The following is a 25,036-nucleotide window of genomic DNA, read 5'->3' as shown; positions in this document are numbered from 1 at the left end:
CCAGCTCAGCCTGGCTGGAAGTGGGGTCAGGGAGCCGGGCAGGTGAAGGCCTTCCACGCAGGGGACAGCATGAGCAAACAGAAGGCAAGGGACAGCGTGGAGGCTGCTGGCTGCCATTTGGTGTTGCTTAAGTGCTGAGTAGGGGGCAAGGGTGGAGGCGGGGAGGGGAGTGGGCAGGGCCCAGGTGGGGCCGGTGGGGCGTGGGGTCCGGGAGTGGCTGCAGCCTGTGAGGGGCCTGGAGCACGGGAAGGAGCTGGTGAGTGGGCACAAGGAGGGGCACGTGGAGGCGGGGAACGGATGGGCCTGGAAGAAGGGGCCTGGTGTCTCTGAGGGGGTTCCCTCTCTGTCATCCCCTCACCTCTCCCAGCCTGCTAAGGTTCCAGGTCAGACCCTGCGAACATGCATTTAACTAAACCAGCTCCTGTCCTCACCAGCCCTTCCCCCCAACCCGCCTCTGTCTTTGCCAGGCCCAAGGCAGCCATGTCCCTGCAGGACCCAGCCGAGGCGGGCATCGGGCACCAAGCCAGCCCCCTCGCCTCCCCCATGCCTGTCCCCTAAACAGCCTCCAGTGGACCTGTGTGCGATTTTTATTTGCTTTGCTTTGGTCTATACAAAACAACCAATAACCAAAACATAAAGTGATAATAATAAAATGCCGTCTGGACCTACCCGTCCCCCGACTCTGGTGTCAAGATGGTGGGGGGGGGGGGGAGTTTGAAACAGGAAGGGGAAGAGAAAGCCCCTCACCGCACACCAGAGGGGTCAGCCAAGGGCACTTCTAGGGTCAGCTAGGGCATCTGGGGGTGAGGGAGCTGTCCCTGGAGCTGCTCCGGGAGGGGCAAAGCCAATTTAGCATCCTGGAGAGAGACTGCTCTCCATGTCGCCGCCCCATCTCCCCTGGATGGTCCCTGAATCTTTCAAAAGAAGCTTTGGATTTGGGGGGTTGGGGCCTTGAATCCGGGGCCTGGAGACCCAGGGGGGCTCCCAGCAGTTGGTCAGGCAGAGTTTGGTGAGGAACCCAAGACCTTCAGGGCCCAGGCAGCTGGACAGGGGCAGGGCCGGGATTTGCTGGGCAGGAAACGAGAGTGGACAGCTTGCGTCTTAAAGCTTCAGGGGCCAGCGGGGCGCGGCCCCAAACGGAGAAGCAGGAGCAGATCACCATCCCAAGAAACACCCTATGGAGGAGAGCTGGGAGGTACGGGACTCGGCAGGAAGTCATGGCCCCAGCACCCTCCCTGGCTCAGGCACTTTTCTGTCTCCCTCCATCAGCGGCCCGGAGAGGCTCTCGGATGAGCACCCGCACCTGGGGGGAGTGGGGCGGACACAGAGGGCGGCGTGGGGGGCTCGGCACTGCGTCTCCCAGAGGCCCAGGCCCCTCCTGCGTCACCCCTCACCCCCACCCCCGCCCCCCACAGTGAGGCCGGGTCTCCTTCCTTAGAAAGGAGGGGCCAGAAGAAGCAGGAGCCTCACCCGGAAGCAAAGACGCACAGACAAGGCAGGCTGTGGGGACGCGCAGTGGCGGGGCCCCCGCGCCTCCCCCAGAAAGGTGTCCCGATTTCAGCGGAGAAGTGGGGGAGCTTCCATAAGCAGGGACCGCGGGCGTTCCAGGGGGCGGGGAGCGCGCGTGCCTCAGCTGCGGGGAGGAGGGCGCCGCGCTGGGGCCGGAGGCAGCTAGGCCAGCATGTGGTCCGCGGCGGCGTAGGGGGGCCTGAGCCCGTCGCTATAGGTGTCGATGGGGTAGTCCCCGTCCATGTCCAGGGCGTCCAGGGGCACGTCGCTCGAGTACATGGGGCGGTAGGTGGCGTCCATGTCTGGGGGGGGGGCAGGGGCTTGGTCCAGGGGTCCGTAGGGCGCCCCCCAGGAGGGGCTCCGCGCGGCCCTCGGCCACCTCCATGGGCCTGACCCTCTCCCCCAACCCCCACATCCAGGGACCCAGACTGCGGTCCCCGTGGGCACTACAGCCCCCGCCGCTGCCCTCGAGCCCTGCAGACCCCAAGGCTCTCCTTCCCTCGCCACCCCCGACCCCCACCCGGCCGGGCTGTCCGGGGCTACGCACTCACCGTCGCCGTAGGGCTCGTTGGTGGGGACCATGCTCTGGGCCTGAAGGAAAGAGGCAGGCGTGAGGGGGGGGCGCAACAGGCTCAGGCCGCCCGGGGGCGGGGGCCGGGGGCCGGGGGGGGGGGTGTAGACCCCTTGGAGGACCAGAGGATGCCAGAGTGGGGCCACTCGCGTCTTCGCGCCCCTCTCCAGGGCCGGAGGGTCCTACCATGCACGGAGCAGCCTGGGGAGTGGGCTGAAGAGGACAGGGCCCAAGAACGGGTGCAGGAGGGAAGGGCTGCGGGAAGATGGCGGACTGGGCAGCCCCAGGAAGCAGCCCTTCACCAAGGCGGCGGGAACTGTCTGCATCAGCTATTTGGAAACTCGAGTCTAGTGGCACACTGTGCAGCATCCAGGGAAGAGGTGGAGGAAGAGGCTGGTAGATTGCGGCAAATATCAGTGAATTTTTGCAGTTTTGGGTGGGAATGTAAAGTGGTGCAGCGGCTGTGGAAAACAGTTTGGCCATTCCTCACAAAGTTAAATATAGAATTGCCATATGACCCAGCAATTCCACTCCTAGGGATACACTCAAAGAACTGAAAGCAGGGATGCTGATGGATAGCTGTCCACCAGTGTGCATCACGGCATTATTCACAATGGCCAAAGGTGGAAGCAACCCAGTGCTACCAACAGAATGTGGTAGATCCATTCAGTGGGCTATTATTCAGCCATAAAAAGAGGTGAAGTGCTGGCACTTGCTGCAACATGGATGGAGCCTGAAGATACCATGTTGAGTGAAATAAGCCAGACACAAAAGGACAAATATTGCAAGATTACTCTTATATGAAATACTTAAGCCTGAGCGAATTCATAGAGACAGCAGAATAGTAGTTACCTGGGGTGTGGGGGGAGGGGGGAATGGGAGTTACTGTTAAGTGAGTGTGAGTTGTGGTTTGGGATGATGAAAGTAGTCCGGAAATAGTGGTGAAAGTACTTAATGTCAAAGAATTGTTTATTTAAAATGGTTAAAATGATTTTGTGTTATATATATTTTATCACAATTATCTAAAAGAGAGAGAAAATGGGTTCAGGGAGTGCCACCCAGGAGCAGGGCCAGCACTAGCCTACACAGTACCCTTGTGCAAATTAGGAAACGGTACCTCTTCCTTAGACACTCTGTATTGGTTTGGGCACAATAAAACTGCCATTTTGTGGGTCAAAACCAGACATATGGCTCAACCTATGACTTTCATCAGCTAGAAAACTGCCTTCCATGATCCAATTATAAAATAATCGATGACACTGATGGTATGGTAGGAGCATTCCTAAACGTGCTGCGCTTGGGCAGTGCGCAACTAGCACGACCCCACGTGGCAGCCCAGGTGGATACTCACAGCCTCCCAGGCGGCCGGGTCATGCTTGAAGAGGGAGTTGGTGAGCTCCACAGACACGCGCTTGCGGTAATCCGGGTTCTTGTCCTCCGAGATGCGGAACAGGACAGCAGCAGCGTAGGTGGCTGGGCAGAGAGAAAGGGAAGGGCCAAGTTAGGCACCTGCCCCCGACCTGCCCCACCCCGCTCACCACCCACCCCCCGGCCTGGCAGCACAGCCTCTCACCAGTGCCCTCATTGCGGGAGTGGAGCAGCTCCATGAGAGGGGCCGAAGCTCCCTCAGCATCAATGGCATCAGCTGCCTCCTTGTCCTGGGCCAGCTCGCACAGCACCCCGGCGGCCACGCGCTGGATGTTCTCCACCGAGGAGTACAGGAGCTGGGGGGAGGGCGGGCCCGGGTGGAGGCGGGTGAGGGGCGAACCAGGAAGCAACGCACACACCCCACGCCCTGCCCTGCCCTCTCCTCCCCCCTTTTCTGGATTTGATACACGCTCATACCAGATGTGGAAAGTCCAGGGAAAATATAAAGAAACAGAAAAAAAAAAAAATCAGTCATAAGTCCACCACCCACGCACAACCTCAGTTAACACGCCGGCTACACCGGCATATTTCCATTGCATTTTTTAATCATAATCCAAATATTGTATATGAAATTTTGATCCCTGCTTGTCTCACTAACATGAGGTCTCACCTAGCATAAGGCGCTTTCATATTGTATTAAAATTTTTTTCCCAAAAATCTGAATGCTAAAAAACAAAACGAGAGCCAGCTAAATAAACTCATTTGACACCACTGAAGGTTGCTATCATTTACTCTAAAAAGCAATAGAGGGAATTTTTTAAAATTCCTCTTATACATTTTTGTATCTATGGCCACGTGATATCATGGATGAGTCTCTTTTTTGGCCATTCTCTTATAACTGGGCATCAGTTTGTTTTCCAGTATTATAAGTAACAACATTGCAATCAGCCCTATACATAAATTTTTGCCCATACTTTAAATTATTTAAAATCATTTCACAAGGAGAACCCCAGACTTGAATTACTTGGTCAAAGGGTATGAACATTTTCAAGACTCTTCATATGTATTTCAAAACTGCCTTCCAGAGAGGTTAGACCAACTTACCCTCCCACCAGTAGTGTATGACCCAGCTGATTTCATCACAGCTTTATCAGCACAGGGCACTCCTGTTGTGTTGTTGTTTTTTTTCCCTTGGCCAATTTGATAGTGGAAAATGGGTTCTCACTGGAGTAAGTTTCATTTTTTTACTCCTGGGGCTGAACACTGTTTGTTTATAAGCCACCTGGGAATAACCTATCTCCTTTGCCCATTTATCCACCAGGATCTTGTATAAATGAGTTCTTTTATATGAAGGATAGTAAATCCCTGTCTGTTGAGATACTTGCAAATATTCCCCCAGTTCGCTATTTACCTTTTAATGCTTTTGAGGTTGTTTCTGACATGCAGAAGGTGCGATGTATATGTGGTTGAATCTCAAGACTTCTTTTTTTTCCTTTGTGATTTCTTCCCTTGCTTTTAAGCTTGGAAAGTCATTCCAATCCAGAGGTTCACAAAGTGGTCACTCCTATATGACCAGTTTCTCCCAAACTCCTTTTTGTCCCTCTCGATGCCTGGGCCAGGCCCCCCAAACCCTGTTGGCTTGGCTCCTAATCTTCCCAGTCAGCGGCAGTAGGGAGAAGTAGGGGCTGGGGGCACCTGTCCTACCTGCCTCCCCCAGACTCACCTGCACAAACAGGGGGATGGTGTTGAGTCGGAAGATCTCCATGCGGGTCATGGGGTCCCGGGCGAGGATGTGCAGGGCTCCAGTGCAGCCTTCCACAATCTCCTCCATCTTCACACCATCCTGCGTCAGAGCAGGCGTCAGCCAGGGCCACGAGCCCTCACCATGACACCCTGACAAACCTCGCTGGTCCTTGGGGTCGGCATCAACCGCAGCTCCCCTCCCCCCCTCCCCATACCAGCCCACGCATATATGCACTTGCACACGCGCGCGCGCACACACACACACACACACACACACACACAGAGCACATCCACAAGTACACGACACATTCGCCGAGAGGATGCCCTGACTGCCCAGGGCTGGGACGGGCACCACCAGCCGGCTCACCGTGTAGGGCTGCTGAGTGCCCGCAGCCACATGGCGCTGGGCATCCTGGTGGGCCTTGACCAGCAGCTGGACGAGGCGGGGAATGACCGCAGCCTCCTGCAGTGGGGCGTGGTTGGCAGGGCACAGGGCCAGGTTCCTGATCAGGCCAATGGTTGCCTGGCGAGAGGAGAGGCAGTGATCAGAGGCATTTCTCAGGTAGCTGGAGGACCCGCGTTTCCCAGAATCAGTCTCCTCCCTCCTTCGCCTCGTCCATGCCCCGTGCCCCAGGCCTAACACAGACATGCGGGAAGAGCTCCAGAGCATGAGCCCACCCCCAGCCCAGGTCCCTTATTCGTAGGATCTGCGGGTCCTCTTGTCTAACTCCAGTCGCCCCTGCTAAAGTGATATCCCATTCCAGAACATTCCACCAGCTCCCAGGCCTGATCCTCACCCTTAAAGCACCCACAACATCATTCAGAGTCCTGCTTTTTGGATAGTTCCCAAAGCCTGGCTGTCAGGAAGTGAAGCTCTTATTACAATTCTCCTCCCCAGGGTCTCCCGACTCCCAGGAGCCTCTCGGGCCTCCCAGAGTCCCTCGGGGTTCTGCAGCACAATTTATCTCCTCAAAACAAGATCATCAAAACAAAAAGCCAGGAGGGCAGGAGGGCAGGAGGGCGTGGGAGAGACCAGGGCACAAGCATGGGGGCGGGTGACTGGCACACGTCACCTGGCCACCTGGCTGCTAGGTCAGGGTGTAAACTCTTCCCTGACTTGTAGGCAGCAGCCCCTCTCCCCATGCCACGCTCTCCCCTACCTTGCGCCGGCAGCAGGATCCAAAAGCCAAGGAGGGGGCCACACACCACTATTTTTTTCTTACTATGAATTTTTTTTTTTTAATTTAATGGGTATACTCATTGAAGTCATTCTTATCTGTACTGTTCAAATGGTCTCAAGTTTGGTTGGTGGGGGCCAGCTCCTGTGCAACTTTTGACAAGATCCTTCATCGATGGTAGCTTCCTCACTCTCTGGCACCAGATGTCACCCTGTCTTTTGGCTGTTTTATTGTTTCTACACACACATGCGCACACTATAACTCTGTCCCTAGGGCCTAACCACCAACTGGCTCCCCCTCGCTTCCCCTGCCCCACACAGGGTGGTGGTGACATCACTCCTCTCTCCAGGCAGCCTCCCAGGAAGAACGCTCTACTCTTTGCACCCTTGGGCCCGTACAGCAAAGACTAAGTGTCCCCCAGAATCCACTCTTCCCTTTGTCTTTTTAGTGCCTCTCCGAGTTTCAGCAGGACATGTGGCCTGCTGGCTGGTGACAACATTTCCTAGCCTCCATTGCATCTAGACGTGGCCAGTGACCAAATTCTGAGATGTGAGCCGAAGCGATGGGTCTCACTCTCTGTTTGCAGCAAGTCCCCTGCCTCTCCCTACTTCTCCAGGTTTAACACACTGCTGTGGGGTGGTGAGAAAGTCCAACCATCCATGTGAGGTCCATCCTTTCATCTAGACCCTTTGGCATAAGAAATGTGCTCCATGGACCAACAGCAGCACCTGGGAGCTTGTTAGAGATGCAGAATCTCAGGTCCACATAAAGCTGGAGAAGTTCTGCTCTAGAGGGTGGCAGAGCTATAAGACAGAAAGAATCCAGGTCTCTGGAGGAGAGCCATCAAGGACTAAACTGTTACATGAGAGAGAAATAAATGTCCGTCTTATATGGGTCACTGTGTGTTTGGTCCTCTTTGTTACAGCAGCTATACAGAACCTGACCCTGACTGCAGAGGGGTCCAACCCCCAACCTGGTTCCCGCCCACTGCAGCAGGTGGCACCTTGACCAGCGGCCACTGGTTGGGCTGGTTGAGCAGCTTGACAATGGCCGGGATGCCGTAGTTGAGGCGCACGGAGTTCTGGGCCATCTCAGCCTCAGGGTGGCGGCTGGTGAGGTGGCGCAGGGCACAGACGGCAGGCTCCGTGATGTCGTCCTTGTCGCCGGCACGCAGGATGGCATGGATGAGTGCCTCTACGCCACTGTTCTGTGTCACCAGCGTCTTGTTCTTGCTGTTGTTGCACGTCAGGTTGGAGAGCGTGCCCGTGGCACAGGTGAGGACATTGACGTCATCCACACTCAGCTGGTTCACCAAGATCTTCAGCACGCCCTCCAGGCCCTCCTGGGGGGTCGGGGAGAGAGTGCAGCGTGAGGGAGACGCCCAGGAAGGCTTCACCTTCCCAATTACAACAGAGAGGAGTGAGAAGACCTAGTGGGTCTCCAGCCCACACTTGGCGGCTGCCTGGCTGGCCTCGCCTATGTCACACCCTAGGAGGGGGAATCATCATCCTGGGAAGGCTCACAGAGGTTGCGGGTACTACCCCCAGATGCACAGCTAAGGGGCTGGATGGAGCCCAGGCCAGGCTCTCAGCTGTACTCTTTCTGCCACCCTACGCTTCATCTCTTCTGGGTCCTCAACCCTTGGGACACCCTACTCAGGCAGAGGGTGTCAGCCTAGGGAGGCCTGACCAACCCACTTTTCCCGCTTCTCACCCTCTTGGCCCTTTACCACTGACCCCAGTGGCCCCCAAGCCAAATCTATCTTCAGGAAACATCCTTAACCCAGAAGTCTCCCTTCTACCAGGGAGAGCCATGGGGGCCTTGTGGTAGAACAGAAAGACCCCAGGCTTTGGGGACAGATAGTACTGGGGTCAAATCCCAGCTCTGGCACTTACTAGCTGTGACCACGGGCCAATACTTAACTGTCTGAGCCTCAGTGCCTTCATCTAACAATGGGACATGGTAGGTGCTCAGTTAACAGTTAATTTCTTGATTGGGGTTGGAGGCTCCTTGGCATGGTGATCTGGTGGGAAGGGGATGGGGGCAGCCAGGAGGCTGCATTTTCCTTTGGTTGTGTTTTTAGTCCCCAGCCCTACCCTTGGCACTACTGCTCCCTGCACCAGGGTCCAGGTCAAAGCCGGTCCTCTGGGGCCACCTGACCCCCAGCTTAAAAATATCAGCCCCTTTTCTCTCCCCTTCCCTAATCCCTAATAGGGGTTAGAGCCGTCAGCCAAAGGGGTGAGGGTCTTCAGGGTAGTTCGGGCCCTAGCATGAGAGGGGAAGAGTCAGAGGTCTCAGGTGACCCACAGCATCTAAGGGTCAGACCCAGATGGGAGTCTGGAGGGAGGACATGGGGAGGGAGGACGAGGTGGCCGAAGCGGTCGGCCCCGGGTGCAAGCACCTCCCTCACCTGCTTGGTGGCCACGTCCGAGAGGTTGCGCAGGGTCCAGAGGCAGTTCTGCACGAGGCGGGGGCTGTTGCTGGTCAGGTGCTTGCCCAGGGCCTGCATGCCCCCGGCCTCCACGATGGCGGGCTTATTGCTGGGACACACGGACAGCACCTTGAGCACGCGGCTGGTGGTCCAGAGCAGCTTCTCGTAGCTGTAGTTGCGCATGATTTGCACAAGAGCCTGGGGCCCTCCATTGGCCAAGATAATCAGCTGTCAGGGGGCAGGGAGAGAAGGCGCATGAGAAAGGCTGGGCGAGACCTGGAACAAGGAAGCAGGGGGCGAGGCCCGCAGAGCAGTGATTCCCGAGCTCCAGTTAAAGCCCGAATAGCCTTCATGCCTATTCAATGAGACAAAACCTTGAAAACAGTATAATAGCCACAGCTAGCAAGGCTGTGACGGAATTATATCCCAGACACTCCACTGATGGCGTTATAAATGAGTACAATCTTTTTGGAAGGCCATCTGGGTAAAAGGCTAGAAATGCTAAAAGCCCCTTAGCCTTAACAGATGAAAATTTAGCCTAAACCCAGAATCCGCTCTTTGGGAAAAGCTGAGTGTCCAGAGATGTTCGCTGCAGCATTGCTTAGAAAGGCGGAAATTTCAGCGCTGTCTAAAGGTCCTGCCTCAGAAGAGAGACCGGGGCCTGCGCTAAATGAAGTACTATTTGGCCATTATGAAGGGTGCTTTGAGGACAGTACAGCAAACATCTTAAAAAGCGTATCATGTCAAAAGCAGATACAAAGTCGCACATTTGCTGTGACTACAACATTATCAAATTATATCCACAGAACAGCCCTGGGGGAAGCACATCGAAATGACAATAGTGGTTGCTTAAGGAGGATGAGTGACATTTTCATTTCCTTACCCTCAAAGTATTGAGCCACACGATAAGACGGGTCTCTCTACATACACACACATATATGTAACTTAAAGAGACTAAAGAGCAGTCTGCAGCTGCAGCAAGGGAGAAGGAGAGGCAGCGGCGGGCTGCAGGCCGGGGGACCCCACCTTGCTCTCCTGGTTGCCGTAGGCCAGGAGCTGCAGGCAGTCGGTGGTGATGGCCAGGAACTTGGGGTTGTTCTTATTGAGCAGGGGCACCATCTTCTGCAGCCCGTCGGCCAGGCGCACCGCCATCTTGGCGCCCTCCTGGTAGAGCAGCAGGTTATGCAGGGTGGTGATGGCGTAGAACAGAACCGACTCCACAGGGGAGCTGGGGGGGGGGGGGGCATGGCGTTAGCGTGGGGCACAGCCCAGGGACCTGAGGCCAACGTGGGCCCAGAAGGGGTTCCCACCTCCCCCAGGAAGCCACCCCTGCATCTGACACCTCCACACAAATAACTCTTTTCTCAAATCCCGTCACCCCTTGAGGCCAGCCTCACTCGCAGGCCAGCAGCACCCAGCGCATCTCGTCTCCCCACCCGCCTCCCTCCTGCTTCTGGGCTCCCAGTCCAGTGCAGGGCCCATAGACAGTCCTCTCGACACATGTCTCTACTGAGCCCACATGCTAGAGGGACCCTGCGAGGGGCTCAGGAGCAAGTGAGATCAAAATCTCCAGCCCCTGCCTCCCTGCCCCCAGATAACTCCCAGGCTGGCATGGGGGTGAGGTAAAGCCCACCAGCATCATTGCCACACGGGGAAAAGATCAAGGTCGTAAGGGACTTCCAGGATTGTTCCCTCTGCCTGCAATCCTCTTCTCCTCATCTCCCGGGGCCCAGCTCCACCCCTCCTCCATGCCCCGCCATCAGGGTGAACGCCTCCGGCCCCTGACCTATCTCGGCCGTGCTCTGCCCGGTGATGACCACCCTGCCATTTATATGCCTCTCTCCCCCGCTAGGCTGGGGACATCTGAGTGCCAGGAGGGGGAGGGGCACTGCACCTGGCACAGTCGTTCAATGAATGCAGTGTGCACGCCCAGGGTGGGGTGGGGGGCCCAGGGAGGGGTCTCCCACTGTGAGTAGGGGGTGGGTACCTGAGCATGCGGACCAGGGCGGGGATGCCGCCCGACTTGAAGATGGCCAGCAGCCCCTCGCGGTGGTGGGAGAGGTTGTGTAGGATGCTGGTGGTGCAGCGGGCCGTGTCCAGGTCGCTGCTGTTCTGCATGGTGCGCACGATGGCTGCCACCAGCTGCGGCGAGCCCATCAGGGCCCGCCGTGATGCCTCCTTCTTAGACAGCTGGTTCACGATCATGGCCGCCTTTGTCACCACCACCTGGAGCGGGGGAGGGGGCGGTCTTGAGCAGGGGGGCCAGGTTGGGTGGCCGCTGTGGGAAGGAAGGGGCAGGAGACCCTCCCCCCAGGTCCACGTGGGACTCTCATGCTGATGGGGCCTCAGGGCACCCCTCCCTGCTCTGGGCCCACCCCAGCCAGGCCCCCCACGGACCGGGTCCTCATCGTTGAGCAGTTTGGTGAGCTCGGGCAGGGCTCGGGTAGCCAGCTCGGCGTCGTCCTGGTAGTTGATGAGATGTACAATGGCCGACTTGAGCAGCTGGGATGGCTCGGCCAGCCGCTGCAGGTTGGTGGCCTGCCCCTCCACCTGGGTGGTCAGCAGCAGGGAGCTGTCCTCACCCGTCACGCCGAGACACATGGCCTCACGCACCCGCTTGGCTCTGGCCGTCGTGGACATCTGGTAATCCAGGTCACCTGGGGGCCCACGGGGCAGGGACTGAGCCACAGGAGGTAGGGTCCTCTGGGCTGCCCCCCAATGCCACCCAAAGCCCCAGAGCACCGGTCCCAGCTCTGCCTCTAACCGGTCACCACTTGGAGAGGTCACCACCGCCTCAGTCACTTCCCCTGCAAAACAGGGGCATCCCCTGCTCTGCCGCCACAGGGAATTTCTTATGTGGATTAAATTGCTCTGAAAAGAAAGCATTCGCTTGCCTGGAGCATTTCACTATGAAACAGTACCAATCACCCCTATTAACAGGAATGCCAAATGTTATTTGAGCATTTATAATGTGCCTGGCAGTAATTGTTTTCCTTTCTTTCTTTTTTTTTTTTTCTCATTTAATCCCTCCAAGAATCCTACAGGGTAAGCACTATCATCTCCATTTGAAAGATGAGAAAATTGAGGCACAGGGAGACAATGAAAGCCCAAGCTGGGGTCTGAACTTAGGCAGTCTGCTTCTAGAGCCCAAACTTCTGTCTGTGCTCCTCCCTTCCCCATGGTGTTTTCAACCCTGAAATCTCATGATTTAAATTATATCCTCCTGACACCCAAAGGCAGCAACCCTCCCATTGTCACCCTCCCAAGCAGACAAGCAGAGGCCCAGAGAGCACCCAGCAACATACAGCAGCTCAGAGGCTACGTCAGAACAGAAAGCAGGAGATGGGTTCTCAGCTTAAGACTCCAGGTTCCATCCCCTGGGTGCCCAAAGAGGTGCCCAGGCTGCCCCCTAGGTGCCCGTGCCGGTTTGTATTTGTTGTGCACCCCAGAAAAGCCATGTCCTTTAATTCTCATTCAATATTGCTGGGTAGGATCTTTTTTATTGTTTTCGTGGCGATGTGACCCACCCAATTGTGGACGGTAACCTTTGATTAGCTGGTTTCCACGGAGATGTGACCCACCCTATCAAGGTGGGGTTGCATACTGGAGCCTTTTTAGGAGTGAACTATTTTGGAAAAAGCTTTAGAACTAACAAAGCCACCAGAGCCAACAAAGCCCACACAGCCAGAGACCGTTGGAGATGAAGAAAGAAAACACCCCCGGGGAAGCCGTTGAAGATTCCTGGTCAGAAAGCTGGCAGACATGGCCACGTGTCTTTCCATGAGAGAAAACCCCCAAATATCATTGGCTTTCTTGAACCAAGGTATCTTTCCATGGAAGCCTTAATTTAGACATTTTTATAGCCTTGCCTTAACTTGGACCTTTTCACAGCCTTAGAACTATAAACTTGCAACTTAATAAATTCCCCCTTTTAAAAGTGGCTCCATTTCTGATATATCGCATTCCAGCAGCTTACACACTAAAACTTTGCCCAAGAGATGCCAATGCCCCCTGGAGAGAGAAGAAGAGATTCCACCCTCTGATCAGGCAGGCAGGAAGAGCCATCTGCATGGCTTTTCCTCTCAGGTGCTGGCCTGAAAGACGCAAGGGGTGCAGAGGCTGAGCTTTCTGGAGATCTGGCTGCCACAGTGCACCTGGCACTGTTTCCAGCTCCCACAGCTCACCCTGGCTGGGATGTGGGAGGCCCTGCAGGCGTCTGTGGATGACAGTGCTAGGACCCAGATAACCCCCCTGCAGAGAGCCAGGGGCTCCTTCTGATTCAGGGTCCACGAAAGAAGAGTCTCAGACAGGGGCATCCTGGAGCAGCTGTGCCTCCTGCCTCGGACTGGGTGGGTCCCTAACAGTAGAAACTCTGACCCCCCCCATTAGACCAGGGGCCCCCCCTAAAGTCTGCCTCCTCCTCCCTGTCCTCTCTGCAGGGCCCCCAGATCCTGACCTTGGCTCTGGGGCACGCCCTGGGTATAGGTGGTTGTCTTCTTGAGCGTGTACTGGCGCCCGCACGCGTCCTCCTCCTCCATGACGCCCTTGCTGCTGACCGAGGGCACACAGGTGTTGGCCCCCGAGTGGATGCCCGAGTCATAGGTGTACGTCTGCTGCCACTCGGTCACCTTGATGGGCTGTTCAATCAGGTTCATCACCTCCATCGTGGCCTGCTGGGCACACAAGGGAGTGGCAGGAAGTCAGCTGGCCCTGGGTTGGGCATCCCAACACCTGGCCCAGCTCCCAGACCCACCTTCCCATCCCCAGGCCCCACCCAAACCCCTCAACCCCACCCCTGCCAGGAGGGAAAAATCAAAGAAGCCCAAGTGCCCCAGTGGGCTGCCGGGGGTGAGGGTGGGGGTGCAGAAGGGTACCAGGTCCAGGGAAGGGCTGCCCACGTTGGAGCCCCAGGGGTGCCAGTTGTGTGTGGGTCCTGGGCTTGCATCACCAGCCTCCAGCGGAAGGCAGTGTGAACCCCATGGGGGGTGGGGCAGCAAAGGGCCAGGTGCCTGGACACAGCCAGGACTAGCACAGCTCTCTGCCCATAGGCTACGTGCCCAGGGGCAGAAGTCACTCAGGGCCCCCAGTGGCTTCCGGATGCACCCCGCCCCACTGGGGCTTCCTGGGAAAGACTGCGGAGGCGAGACAGGAGACCGGGGCACCCAGCCACTGGACAGGAAACTGGGCGGGGCAGGCAAGCCATCAGACGAGTTTCCAAACAAGTTTCTCCAGGGAGCCCAGGTGTCTCCTGAGAGCAGCCAGCAGTGCCCCAGGGCCCGGGGCTGCCTCTGAGACCATGCTGCACTCTCACTTTCCCCGAGGTGGGGAAGGAGCCCTTCTCTCCAGCCTTCTGGGACCCTCAAATCTCAACTACTTCCTTCCAGGGCAACTCACCTTCCTGCTCAGAGCCTCAGTGTCCTCATCTGTAAATGGGGTACCAGCCACCCCTGCCCCCACACCCCACAGGTGTTGCGGGACTGTATTTGCAGGGGGCCCAGCACAGTGCCTGGGCCATAGGAGGTGCTAGAGGTGGCGGCCTGCTTTCTCTCCTCCTGGCCCCCTCAAACCCTGCCTAGGGATGTGGGGTGGGGTGGGGCGGGCCTCTGGGATGGTCACTGCCATTTGGGAACCCCTCCGTCTCTCTGCAGAGACTTGGGGTGCTCACAGCCAGAAGACTGACTGGGTGCTGTCTTGGTAGGAGGTGACTTTCCATTTGGACTGTTTGGATCCGCTGTCTCGGGAACTGACCTCCAGTGGTGGGAGGGGAGGCCAGGGAGGCCGAGATGCAGTGAGGGCCTGCTGTGTGCCTGACTTTTCACCAATGCCACCATCCTGGCAGGCAGTTTTCAAAGAACCCCCATTTACAGATGCAGATACGGAGGAGCTGAGAAGGGGCAAAGGCGGGGCCAGGCGCAAGTGACACAGGCCAGTGTGGACTCCCGGGTGCTCCACTCACAAGGCCGGGCAGCACCCCACACCTCAAACTGGTTGTCCCACTTGACAGGGGACGAGGTGAGGGCCAGGGTGGGGTGGCTGGTATACCCCAGCCCCACCCCAGCAACAAAAAGCACTGAGGATGTGACCTCCCAACAAGGGCCCCGGTGCCACCCTCAGGGAGGATGACGAATGCTCCTTTGGCTCTCCCTGCCTTTTATGGCGACGCTCAGCCCCTCCCCTGCCCCTAGCACACCTGCCCCAGGCAGCGGTGGGACCCACCCTGGCTCCCAGCTGCCTCCTTCCTACCCTCCCGCCACCCTGGGTGACTCAGAGTTTTGGGCTGACGAACCAGAACACCAGGCAGCAGGCTCTGGGCTGCCAGATGTGCCCAGCTGCCTCCCAGGCAGTTGCCAACTGTGGCTATTTCAGGAGGACCCACCCCCACCCGCACCCCCGCCACTCCCACCACCACAACCCCTTCCTGAGCAGAGGTGGAATGGCCAAAGCAGGCTCCCTGGGGCTTGGGGCAGTCAAATACGGGAAAACAGCGCCCAGAACTTGCTCTCCCTTCCCTGGAACTTTCCTCTGCCCCAAGGCTGGGTCCCAAGAGAGAACAGAGGAGAGCTGAGGAGGGGCAGATCCTTCGCAAGAGCCACCCCAGGGAGGAGAGAAACTGAGGCAGGAGGGCCTGACCACCGGAGCACTTGAAAAGGAAGGTGAAACCATAACGGCACAGGGGGGCGCGTTCACTCGCTAAGTGCCACTTTGTGAAGGTGGGGGGGCTGAGCTAGCATCGGGGCACCCAGCCCAGGCACCCTGCTCAGAAAACAAGCTGGCTAGTCAAAACACCCCATCCTAAGCAGAAAAATGTCCTCCATAACAGAGACAGTTGCCCGGCCCCAGGGCATCGCAGCCAAGCCAGAGGGGACAGAACCCAGGAGCATCCGTTCCGCCAGTCCCAGGAGATGGCCGAGGTCACGGCAGGCCACAGGGCAGGAGTTTCCTCAGCAGTCCCACCACCAGGGCCACCCGGGGCCTGAAGCCTGGAGAAGCTGCGGAACAGCCTCCGGGGAAAGGCGGGGCCACCCAAAGGTCAGAGGAGACGGGTGGTGGGTGGGGAGTCCAGTGGTCCTTATGATGAAATAGCTCCCCTGCTTCCCTCAGAGCAACCCTGGCAGGCATTTCACTATTCTCAGCTCCTGGATGAGGAAACAGAGGCTCCGCATTGAGAAAATGGCAGCATGCTACTCAAATCCTGCTCAAACGTGCGCCCACTGGGCAAGTCTGCACCTCTAGGCTCCGAGCACTGGACCCAGGACAAGAAGCATATCCTGGGGCCAGGAAAAGGCCAGAGCCTCCAGGTGCAGAAGGGGCGGACGAGGGGGCTGGGAGCATGGCAAAAGGGACTGAGTAGGGCCGAGACCCTTTCATCAAGGGGAAGGGGGCCTGGCAAGGCCAAGGGACCACCAAGTTGAAGAGAACACCAGGCTGCACAGGTTCTAATCCTGGCGGGTGTCCCTGGGTGATTATTTCCCCTCTCTGGGCTTCGTCTACAGAAAGGGTGGCCCAGGTGGTCTCAAATGAGCGTTGACAGCTAATATTGCAGGGGCGAGGGGCCAGGCCTCCCCAGACAGACAGAAGGCGGAGGATGCACCAGGTCAGAGTAAGACAGCAGCGCAGAGAGCACACGCACCGGAAGCCCTGTTGAGGAAAGGGCCGTGGGGAGAGCTGCTTCTGCAGCAGGAAGGCTAGAAGTCAGACCTCAGGCAGGCCTGTCAAGCAGTCCCTGTTTGAAAGCCCCACCTTTTTCCCCACCTACTCCCCAGGAGAACAGGGGAAATTCTCCCTCGAGAAACAAAAGTGCTGGTTTTGCAGTTCACAGGGCAGACAGGGCCACACCCTGCTTGTCTCGTCTTTCTCCACCCTGGACCTGGAGTCAGACCTTCCGTAAGGCCCCTGGACAAAGCCAGGGTGGAAGCAGGCTAGACGGACACAGGCCCTGCCCAGAGATGGGCAGAGGCTGAGACAGGGCGGTTTTCTGGGTTGAATGGGGGGCCTTTGTTTAGCAGCATACTCTATTGTTGGCACCACGGGAGGAAGAAGTCAGCTCAGAGATCATGGGAGGGTTGGGGACAGGGACAGGAAGAGAGAAGGGACAGGAAGAAAGAAGACCAGCCCTAGAGAGGATGTAAAAAGAGACTTCCCGCCGCCAGATCTGGACCACGCCGGGTAAAGGTCTGTGGGCAAGCAATGAGGCTGTCCCGGGAGCACCCCTGCCCTCCATTCCTGCCTCCTTCTCCGCACAGCCAACCCAAGCACCCCTAATCCAAGACTGTCTCAGGAGAGTGTGGCCCAACTCTGGTACCAAAAACAACCCCCGCCAGAGGACACTGGGTTCCGGCCCCAGCCAGCCCTGGCTGGTGACAGTTGGGGACTGGACAGAGCTGGGCTGGGCTGCAGGACCCTAGGGAGTGTCAAAAAGACCCCCGGAAGCAGGGACTGGAGCCAACTGGCCTCAGGAATGTTGCATTTGGGACCTAGAAGAGAAGGGTGGGGCTGAGGATCCCGAGGGCCTGAGTACAGAGGAAGGGAGCTGCACGCAGGGGCCGCTGGGAAAGGGAATGGGATTTTTTTTTTTTTCTGCATTGGCAGGCACCGGGAATCGAACCCGGGGCTACATAATGGTAGGCGAGAACTCTGCCACTGAGCCACCTTCACAGGCCGGGAGCGTGGGATTTTGAGTTAGGAAAAGTTGCTCCACCCCAGCTCTGCTGGCTCTGTGCCTTCAGGCAGGTAACTGAATTTCCCTGCCTTGTTCTCCTCATCTGTAAAATGAAGCCCACCAAAAGGCTCCTTTCTTCAGACCACTGTGTGGGTCAAACTCGGTGGTGACAAGCAAAGCCCTCCGTGCAGTTCTTCTGGTAGAGAAGCAGAGAGATGGCCGAGGAGATGTGCCTGGGAGGTGGCTGATGGCCAGGCTGCCTAGGCCTCCCTTCCCTGACCCCTCAGATCAGGGCTAGGAGAGGAGCTGCCTCCCGGCCCCTAGACCAGAGCCCAGCAAGGGGTGGGGGAGAGACTGGGTGTGTGTAAGGGAGCATGGCTTGGAGGGCGAGCTATGTCCGGGTCCCAGGAAGAGAAGGGCCAGGTGGGGGCACTGGGACGCACCCCCTCCCCGGGCACATGTGCTGCCTCCTGCAGCCACAGGCAGCCTGGCCAGTCAGCCACGGACATTCCCCACATAGCACTGCCTGGGGGAGGCCAGGCTCAGCAGGGTCATCAGCCCCGGCTCCCCTCCCCACTCCCAATTCTGTCTCTGGCTCCAGCTGAGATTGGCCAGTAGTTCCAGGACACCGACAGAAACAGACTCTAGAAGAGTACAGAGAGACAGATATGGCTGCTTCCCTCCAGAGCCCTGTCTCCCTCCCCACTTGGGCTGGGGCTTCCCAAATAGGCCTCTTCCCTCAGACTGGCAGAGCCCAGAGGGAACTTCCTGCAGACCAGAGGTTCCCTGGGAGAGACGGCATTTTCCCCCCATCACACTGGCCATTCCAGAAGGCCAGAGGCTGAAGCAGGAGGTGTGCACGGCCAAGCCCTGCCACCTGGGCCGCCCAGGCCGGGGAAGGGAGAAGACCAAAAAGCCCATCTTGAGCTTCCGGAGGAAAACCCTCACTTCCACGCTGGAAGACAGCCCAAGCTGTCCCTGAGGGCACACTGGGGTGGACACAGCTCAGGCTCAGGCCGACCCAGCTGCTGTTTGTTTTCCTCCTTCTGGGCTCCTTCCCAAAGCAAACAAACCAGGGTAGGAAAACGAAGGGGATTTGTGGGAGAGGAAAAGGCCCCGGTCAAGTGGCTCAACCCCGGGACCTCTGGTCTCCCCTGGAGAGGGCTCCAGCTGGAGTGCCATTCCCTGCTGGTGACCCTCTGTGGGCAAAATCCCAAAGCAGCAGGTGATCCCAAACCGGGACTCGAGGAATACACAGCCTCATGGGACATCAGCAAAGGGCTCCCTTGTAGTGGAGATGTAATCTAACACATACGGACCCTGTGTCCACTCCCCCCCAGACCGCCACCGGTCCCGTGGGCAGCAGGGGTCATTTCCCGGCCACTCCTGGAAGAGCAGGGAAGACCTGATGGGTCACTCTTACCAGTTCCCTGCACAGCATATGCTGGAGAGAACAAGCATTTGGGGAAAGGCTAGGTAAAAATTTGTTATTGTATACAGAGCATGGCTTATCAAGGCTGAAAACCAAAAGGATGTTAAGAAGAGATGGGAAAGAAATGTTAGTGGTGGTTGTCTCTGAGAAGCAGGATTACAGGCGATTTTTTTTTCTTCTTAAATTTCTCCAATTTCTTTTTTTTAAAAAACAATAATCAGATATTGTTTTTTTAACCAGGAGAAGAAGGATTTATGTAGCCCAACCTCCTTCTCATACCTAAATAAGCATCTTATTGATGACCCAGTCTCCCCCACCCCCCGAAATTTCCCCTCTCCCCAGCTTCTGCCACTTCATCCTGGGTAACCAGAGACTCAAGAATCCTCTGTCTGCATTATGGGGAGAGAAATGGGGACAGAGAGGCAGCAGGATGTGTAAACCACATAGCTGGAGTCTGCAGGTCACAGAAAACCAAGCTTCCCGCTCCATGGGCCCCCAAGGTTGAGGAAAGGTAGGTAGTCAGAGAGTTTTCTTTTCAGGCCTGGCCAAGGGGATTGCTGGAAAATGGGGCAGTCCCTGCTGCCCAGATTGCCACCAGATTCTCCCATGACCCAGGAAGAGGCCTCACAGTGTCACTTGCAGGGACACAAACCCGGTGACCTGCTCTAGCTACAGAGCCCTTTCTCTTTGCAGGGCTCACTGGGCCAGCCTGGTCACAGATGCCTGCCCCTCTCTTGCCATGGCTCTCCCCTCCCAAAAGACGCAAGGCTAAGAGCTTTATCCTGGGACCAGACTCGCCCCACGGAGTAGTGGTTCCCGATTGCCCTCCTTCCTGGGCAGGACAGGCCTCCCTCCAGCTCACCCGGATGGGGCCTTCTTTCATCCTCTCCAAAGAGAGCCAACCCTGAGCCTCTTCTCTCCCTATTAGCCTTCTTCAACTCAAGATCCCATCTCTGACAGACAGGAAGTTCTTCCTCCTATCTAACCTCCACTCCTCCTATAAGAGAATCGGTCCTAATCTCACCTATGTCCTCAACGGGGGTGGAAAACTGCAAGCCCATCACCTCCTCTACAGCAATCAGCCACGGCTCAGTTCCTTTTCTTTCCCTCTCTGTCACTGGCCCTCCATCTTCTCTCCCCCAAGGTCAAGATTCCCCAGGCCTGGGGTCACCTCCTGACCTCAAGGAATCCAGAATCCCAGGGACGACAGGTTCAAGCGCCAGGCTGCCCTTCCACATATAAGGTTTTCCAGACCCCAATTCCAAGGGCCATTCTGGTGTCAGGTGCCAATTTGGCAGAGGTGCCAGGCACAGGCAGGTCTAAGAGGATGGTCTGATGCCAGCTCCTTCCTCAAGAACCAAGGCTGGTCCCCACCTCAATCACCAGAAAGGCCCTCCTAGCAGCTGAAAAACTACTCCTGGGCCCCCTCCTCACCTCCCCGGTTTCCCAGCCTCCAAAGCAGAGGACAGCCAGCTCTGCACCAAAGAGCAGCCTGTCAGCCCCAAGGGGTACCATCCAGCAGGACATTAGCCCAGGGCTAAATCTGACCCTTGTTTCTCTCCATGCCCTAGGGAGCAGGCCACCCTATATTTTTGGCGCAGGCCCTGTCCCCAGAAAAGCAGACAACTCCCACTCCCTATATAGGGACAAGCCCAGAACAACCCAGATTCTTCCCAGCTGGAAGCAGGAGGCGGCAGCAGCTTTGACTCCTGCCAAGACCCCCCACCCTCCCGGCCCCCAGCCCTGGGGAGGTAGCCCCCATCCACTGGGAACTAAAAACCAAGCTACAGGGGAGGTCTCGGAGGGCTTGAGGCTTAGGGATGAGTCACTTCCACCCAACATGCCTTCTTCCACCTCCACTACACACATATACCTTTTGGGTCCTTCTCCCCTATCTCCCAGACAGAGACCCTCAAAAAGGGGCAGCAAGGGACTGTGTAATACAGTGAACCCTCGTCAGGGTGAAAATGTTCTAGAATTGATTGTGGTGATGTATGCACAGTTCCGTGAACATCCTAGAAGACAGTGATTGTACACTTTACATGGATTGTATGGTATGTCAATTTATCTCGATAAAACTGCTTTAAAAGGGGGATAAGGGGCAGTGCAACAGTGGCTCAAAGTGGCTGTATTCTCACCTGCCATGCCGGAGACCCAGGTTCAATTCCCAGTACCAGCCCATGTGAAAAATCACATGGGGGTGGGGGTGGCAACAGGAAAATTCTGAGCTGCAGCAGGGAGTTAGGGGAGGATGAGCTCTGGGCTTGTAGGTAGCCCAAAAACCCAAATGCCAGTCCCAGCCCTGCTCAGGGGCTTGCTGTGCAACCTTAGGCAAGTTACTTAACTTCCCTGAGTTTCTGTTTCTTCATCTGTAGAATAGGGATAATGATATCTCCTGCCTCTAAGGATTGTTGAAAGGATGAAGTGAGGGCTGTTAATGAAAGTGCTTGGTAGCTGTAAAATCCTCCCTTATTTTTAAATTTTAAAAGTTACTGTTTATCAAGTACTCCCTGGGCAGATAGGTACTATTGTTCCTCATTTTGTCAAAGAGGTCACTGACACTCAGAGAAGGGAAACGACTTGACTACGGTCACATAAGTAATGAGTGACAGAGCCGAGATTCAAGCCTAGCTCAGGCAAAGTCCAAATCCCTGTGCTGAGAATTTTACCCCACTGAAATGCCTTTTCCAGTAACCACCCCTCAGCAGGCCAGTGCGTGGCTGTCTCCTTTTCCAAGAGCTCCCGGGCCGGCAGAGCCCCTCCCCTCGTCTGTGCTCCCTCCAGGGGCCTGCAGCGAGAGCCCAGCCCCAGCCTGACCTCCTAGATTCCTACTCACAGCATTCTCAAAATCTCAGTCCTGGCGGCCCAAGCAGGGTGCTAGAAGGTGGAGCTGGGGGTGGGGTGGGGGGCGGGGGCAAGTGGAAAGGGTTCCTATCACCCAAGCTGGGGCTTGATCCAGCAAGAAATGACTAATCCAATCCTACCTTTTCTTTCCTTCTCCCTCCTCTAATATCCTCCTCCTCCCCTCCAGCAAATAGCCAGCTTTCACAAGCACCTCCTAGCAATAGTCCTGAGTATTATCTTTTCATCAAGGCCCCAAACCAGATTACCTAAACGAATCATCCGGCCAATGTAATTACAATGCCTTCCCCTCCTCCACCAATGCACTGCGAGGAGAAGCGAAAACAGGATATTTTTGCCCAAACTCCAGGCCCCTGTGGCTCCCAAGAGGTGTAGTTCCCTACCAGTCCCTTCCCCAGCCCGGACTACTGCACAGGAATGAGCCCTGGGGGAAGAGGTGGGGCTGAGTTACTGGTTTGAGACCCCCTCCTCCAACTCTCCATCCACAGCCTGGAACAAGGCGGTGGCATCTTCCCAAGCGGGCCTGGGTAAGCAGCTGGGATTCTCCCCTCTAATCCCCACTTCGATCCTAGGACTGAGGGAAAGATGGGTCTTACATATCCCCACCCCACCCCCAAGGACTGGACTGCTGGACTTGTAAAAAAGCCACACCTCGGGTTTTTAGAAGGCAGCGTGGAAAGCCTGGTTGAAATATCCAGCTTGGGTGCAGGAGTTGGGAGACGTTCCTCAGGAAATAGGGGGAAGAGGTTCGGAGGGGACTCTGCTCCAGAGAGCCTAGTGTCGAACAAACTTCCCTCCAAAAGCATTCCTCCTGTCCCACTTTCGCCATCAAAATCTCGCAGGAAGGTGGGGTGGGTGGTAAAAGGGCTGCAAAAGCTTCCAGAAGGAATGTACCTTTATACTTCAGAAATCAAGTAGAAATCAAGACCCATTGCTCCATGCTCTTCTGCCTCAATTACCAGGCAACTAAAGAGCATGAGGGATGGGTGGAGAAAGAAAAAGACAAGAACAGCCCATCCCCGTTCCCAGTCTGGCCCAGACCTGCCCCACCCCCCATTCCTGGGATGGGGGTGCCCAGAGCTCGGGAAGGAAAGCCTCCTCCGAGGGGGTGTGGTGGTCCCAGGAGGCAGGAAGAGAAGGAAGAAGCTGCTTCCCCTTTTGGCCCACAGCCCCCACCCCAGGCCCCACCTCAGGCCCCTGGGGCCCAGCAAACAGGATGGAGGCTGGGCTGGGGAGGACAGGGTCTAAGCACAGGGCTGGCCCTGGTCCAGCCTGGGGCCAGCTGGGGGAGGGGCTCTGCCCTCTGCAAGAAGGACCCCAGAAGCCTGGGGTAGTTCTGGGCAAGGAGACAGGAAAACCCCCAGAGAAAGCAGCAATGAATACTTCTTCCTAGAAAGTTTGCTTTGAGTGATTTTTCCAATAATAAGATGTTAGAGAAGAAGGGTAGTCCTGTTTCCATATTAACATTCTGGAAGTCACAGCTACTGGAAACTGGGCCAGGTGACCTCTCTGCTCAGATTCCCAAACACAGACCCCCTCCACCCAGACAGAGCCGAGCCGCGGGTGCAAACATCAGCTGGCGCAGACCCGACCCTGCACAGCCCCACGGTCACCCCATCTCGTCTCCCCTGGGAAGCCGTAGCCCAGCGCCCACGGAACGGAGGGAGGTGCCCCAGGTACAGTACCGACCGGGCTCCGGGAGTGGGAGGGCAGGGCCTCTGGCCTCCTTGCGCTCACCTGCTCGGCAGGTGGGGACCGCGTCGCTGAGAAAATGTGTGTTCGGCCCCCAGAGTTGGGCAAGCCGGGCGCAGACAATAGGGCCCCACCCAGGCCTGGGGGAGGAAGGAGGGAGGGAAAGCGAGGATGACGCGTGGGGTGGGGTGAGGGTGGCCCCAAAGAGACCAGCGACAGCAAGTTTCCCAAACAGTAAATTTCCCACTGTAGAGTGAGTGCGACCTGGGACCCAGGCACAGCTGGCCAAAGCCTGCTCGGAAGGCGCGGAGAGAGAGGCAGGGACCCGGCGTCGGGAAAGCTCTGCGGCCCCCGACGAGAGCGCGACCCGGGAGGCACCTGCCCTGATCCCTCCCAGCCCTTCTCACATCTCCCTCTCCTAGAGTCCCAGTCGCGTTCGGACCAAACCTCGCGCCCCTTTAGTCGCCGCGCCCAGGTCCCAGCGCGCCCCCTGCCGCTGGTGCAGGGTGGCGCCCCCCTACCGCCCTCCCTCACCTGCCCTGAGTAGGCTGGGAGCGGCCTCCCTGTCCCTAGCCGCCGTTTCTCTCTCCCCAGTGATACCTGCCCCCGATCGTCCGCACCTGCGTATGAAACCTGGCCGGGCAGGGTCGGGGACGGGCCGGGATCGGGGCCGGCGCGGGAAGCTAACTGAACTCGGCGCGCTCGGGCGGCGGCTGCTCCGGACTCTGGCCAAGGCAGCAACTCAGTAACCGAACAAAAGGCGAAGGGACCTGACAGCCAAGACACGCCTTTCGCCCCCTTGAAGCTCCGCCCCCCAGGGAAACGCCCACCCGCTGAAGCGAGTTAACTGGCTGCCGCGCCTGACAGTCCCAGCGAGGGGCGGAGCCTCGCGCCCAGTTTTCTACCACGGCCGCCTCTGTTTATCCGCTCGCCATTGGCCCCAGGGACTGCCAGTCGGCTCTGGGGACTGACTCTTAACTTCAGGTCCCATCCTAACTCCGCACCTACTGGCTAATAAAAGGTTACTTCCTCCTGATTGGGCAAGGGGTTGTCAGTAAGACTCAGGAAAGACCAATGGGAGAAATGGGGTGTATCTTGCCCCACCCTAGCTCTGAGCAGGTAAGACTCATTTACTCTCCCCCCTACCTGTCCAACAGGTGAGTCAGGGAGCGCCCTGGGAAAGGACAGACGCCTTCAGCGGCCAGCCAACTCAGCTACCAGCCAACTCAGCGTCAAGCATGATGCTTCTTTGGGCTTATTCACCCTTGTTCCAAAGTAGTAATAAAATATTTGTATCGCATTTCTGAGAGTTTTTTGATGGGTTGGGATTTTTCCCCAACAAAAGATGCCATGCTCATGGGATTTAGAATTAGAAGGCCTGGATTTGGATTCTGCCACTTATTAGCTATATGATGTCTAAGATGGGTACATTAATTATATCCATCTCACTGGAGTATGTGGAAGTTAAAAGAAGTAAGATTTGTGATAGCACTTGGAGAACTAAATGTTAGACTTTAACTATATGTTTTTTTAATTCTCAATACAATTCTAAAAAATTGTTAGGGCAGCAGAACTATGTTTTATTTCACAG

General features: G+C 56.8%; 1 protein-coding gene and 1 long non-coding RNA gene across 10 annotated transcripts; one reads left to right on the top strand and one right to left on the bottom strand.

Moving 5' to 3' along the window:
- Positions 1-571: 571 nt before the first annotated feature.
- Positions 572-24,225, bottom strand: JUP (junction plakoglobin). 9 transcript variants are annotated; one of them, XM_077164411.1, is made up of 13 exons: positions 24,046-24,225; positions 13,257-13,473; positions 11,198-11,457; positions 10,788-11,026; positions 9,827-10,028; positions 8,780-9,028; positions 7,373-7,711; positions 5,559-5,714; positions 5,172-5,291; positions 3,654-3,804; positions 3,432-3,553; positions 2,061-2,100; positions 572-1,811 (listed from the first exon to the last, which is right to left on the bottom strand). In XM_077164411.1, the coding sequence occupies exons 2-13, from the start codon at positions 13,462-13,464 to the stop codon at positions 1,672-1,674; spliced, it is 2,226 nt and encodes a 741-aa protein (XP_077020526.1). In that variant the 5' UTR covers positions 13,465-13,473; positions 24,046-24,225; the 3' UTR covers positions 572-1,671. The 9 variants fall into 9 exon arrangements, with proteins under 9 accessions (XP_077020526.1, XP_077020528.1, XP_077020524.1 ...); XM_077164413.1 differs by having other exon boundaries at positions 13,257-13,470; XM_077164409.1 differs by having other exon boundaries at positions 24,066-24,225.
- Positions 20,886-25,036, top strand: LOC143687428 (uncharacterized). The gene is made up of 4 exons (XR_013177524.1): positions 20,886-20,945; positions 23,300-23,429; positions 24,040-24,466; positions 24,603-25,036. It is a non-coding gene; the product is annotated as an uncharacterized LOC143687428 (long non-coding RNA).

Source organism: Tamandua tetradactyla, chromosome 6 (genome assembly GCF_023851605.1).
Source record: "Tamandua tetradactyla isolate mTamTet1 chromosome 6, mTamTet1.pri, whole genome shotgun sequence".
Lineage (NCBI taxonomy): Eukaryota > Metazoa > Chordata > Mammalia > Pilosa > Myrmecophagidae > Tamandua > Tamandua tetradactyla.
Note: the sequence above shows the minus strand (reverse complement) of the source record. Positions and strands in the feature narration are given on the sequence as shown.

Bases quoted from the DNA above. Each gene is read 5' to 3' on its own strand.
- JUP (XM_077164411.1), bottom strand. From the start codon at position 13,464: ATGGAGGTGATGAACCTGATTGAACAGCCCATCAAGGTGACCGAGTGG. The intron at 11,458-13,256 runs GTCAGGATCTGG...GTGGGCCCCCAG, and splicing joins GGGCGTGCCCCAGAGCCAAG to GTGACCTGGATTACCAGATG. The intron at 1,812-2,060 runs GTGAGTGCGTAG...CCCCCCCCCCAG, and splicing joins CAACGAGCCCTACGGCGACG to ACATGGACGCCACCTACCGC.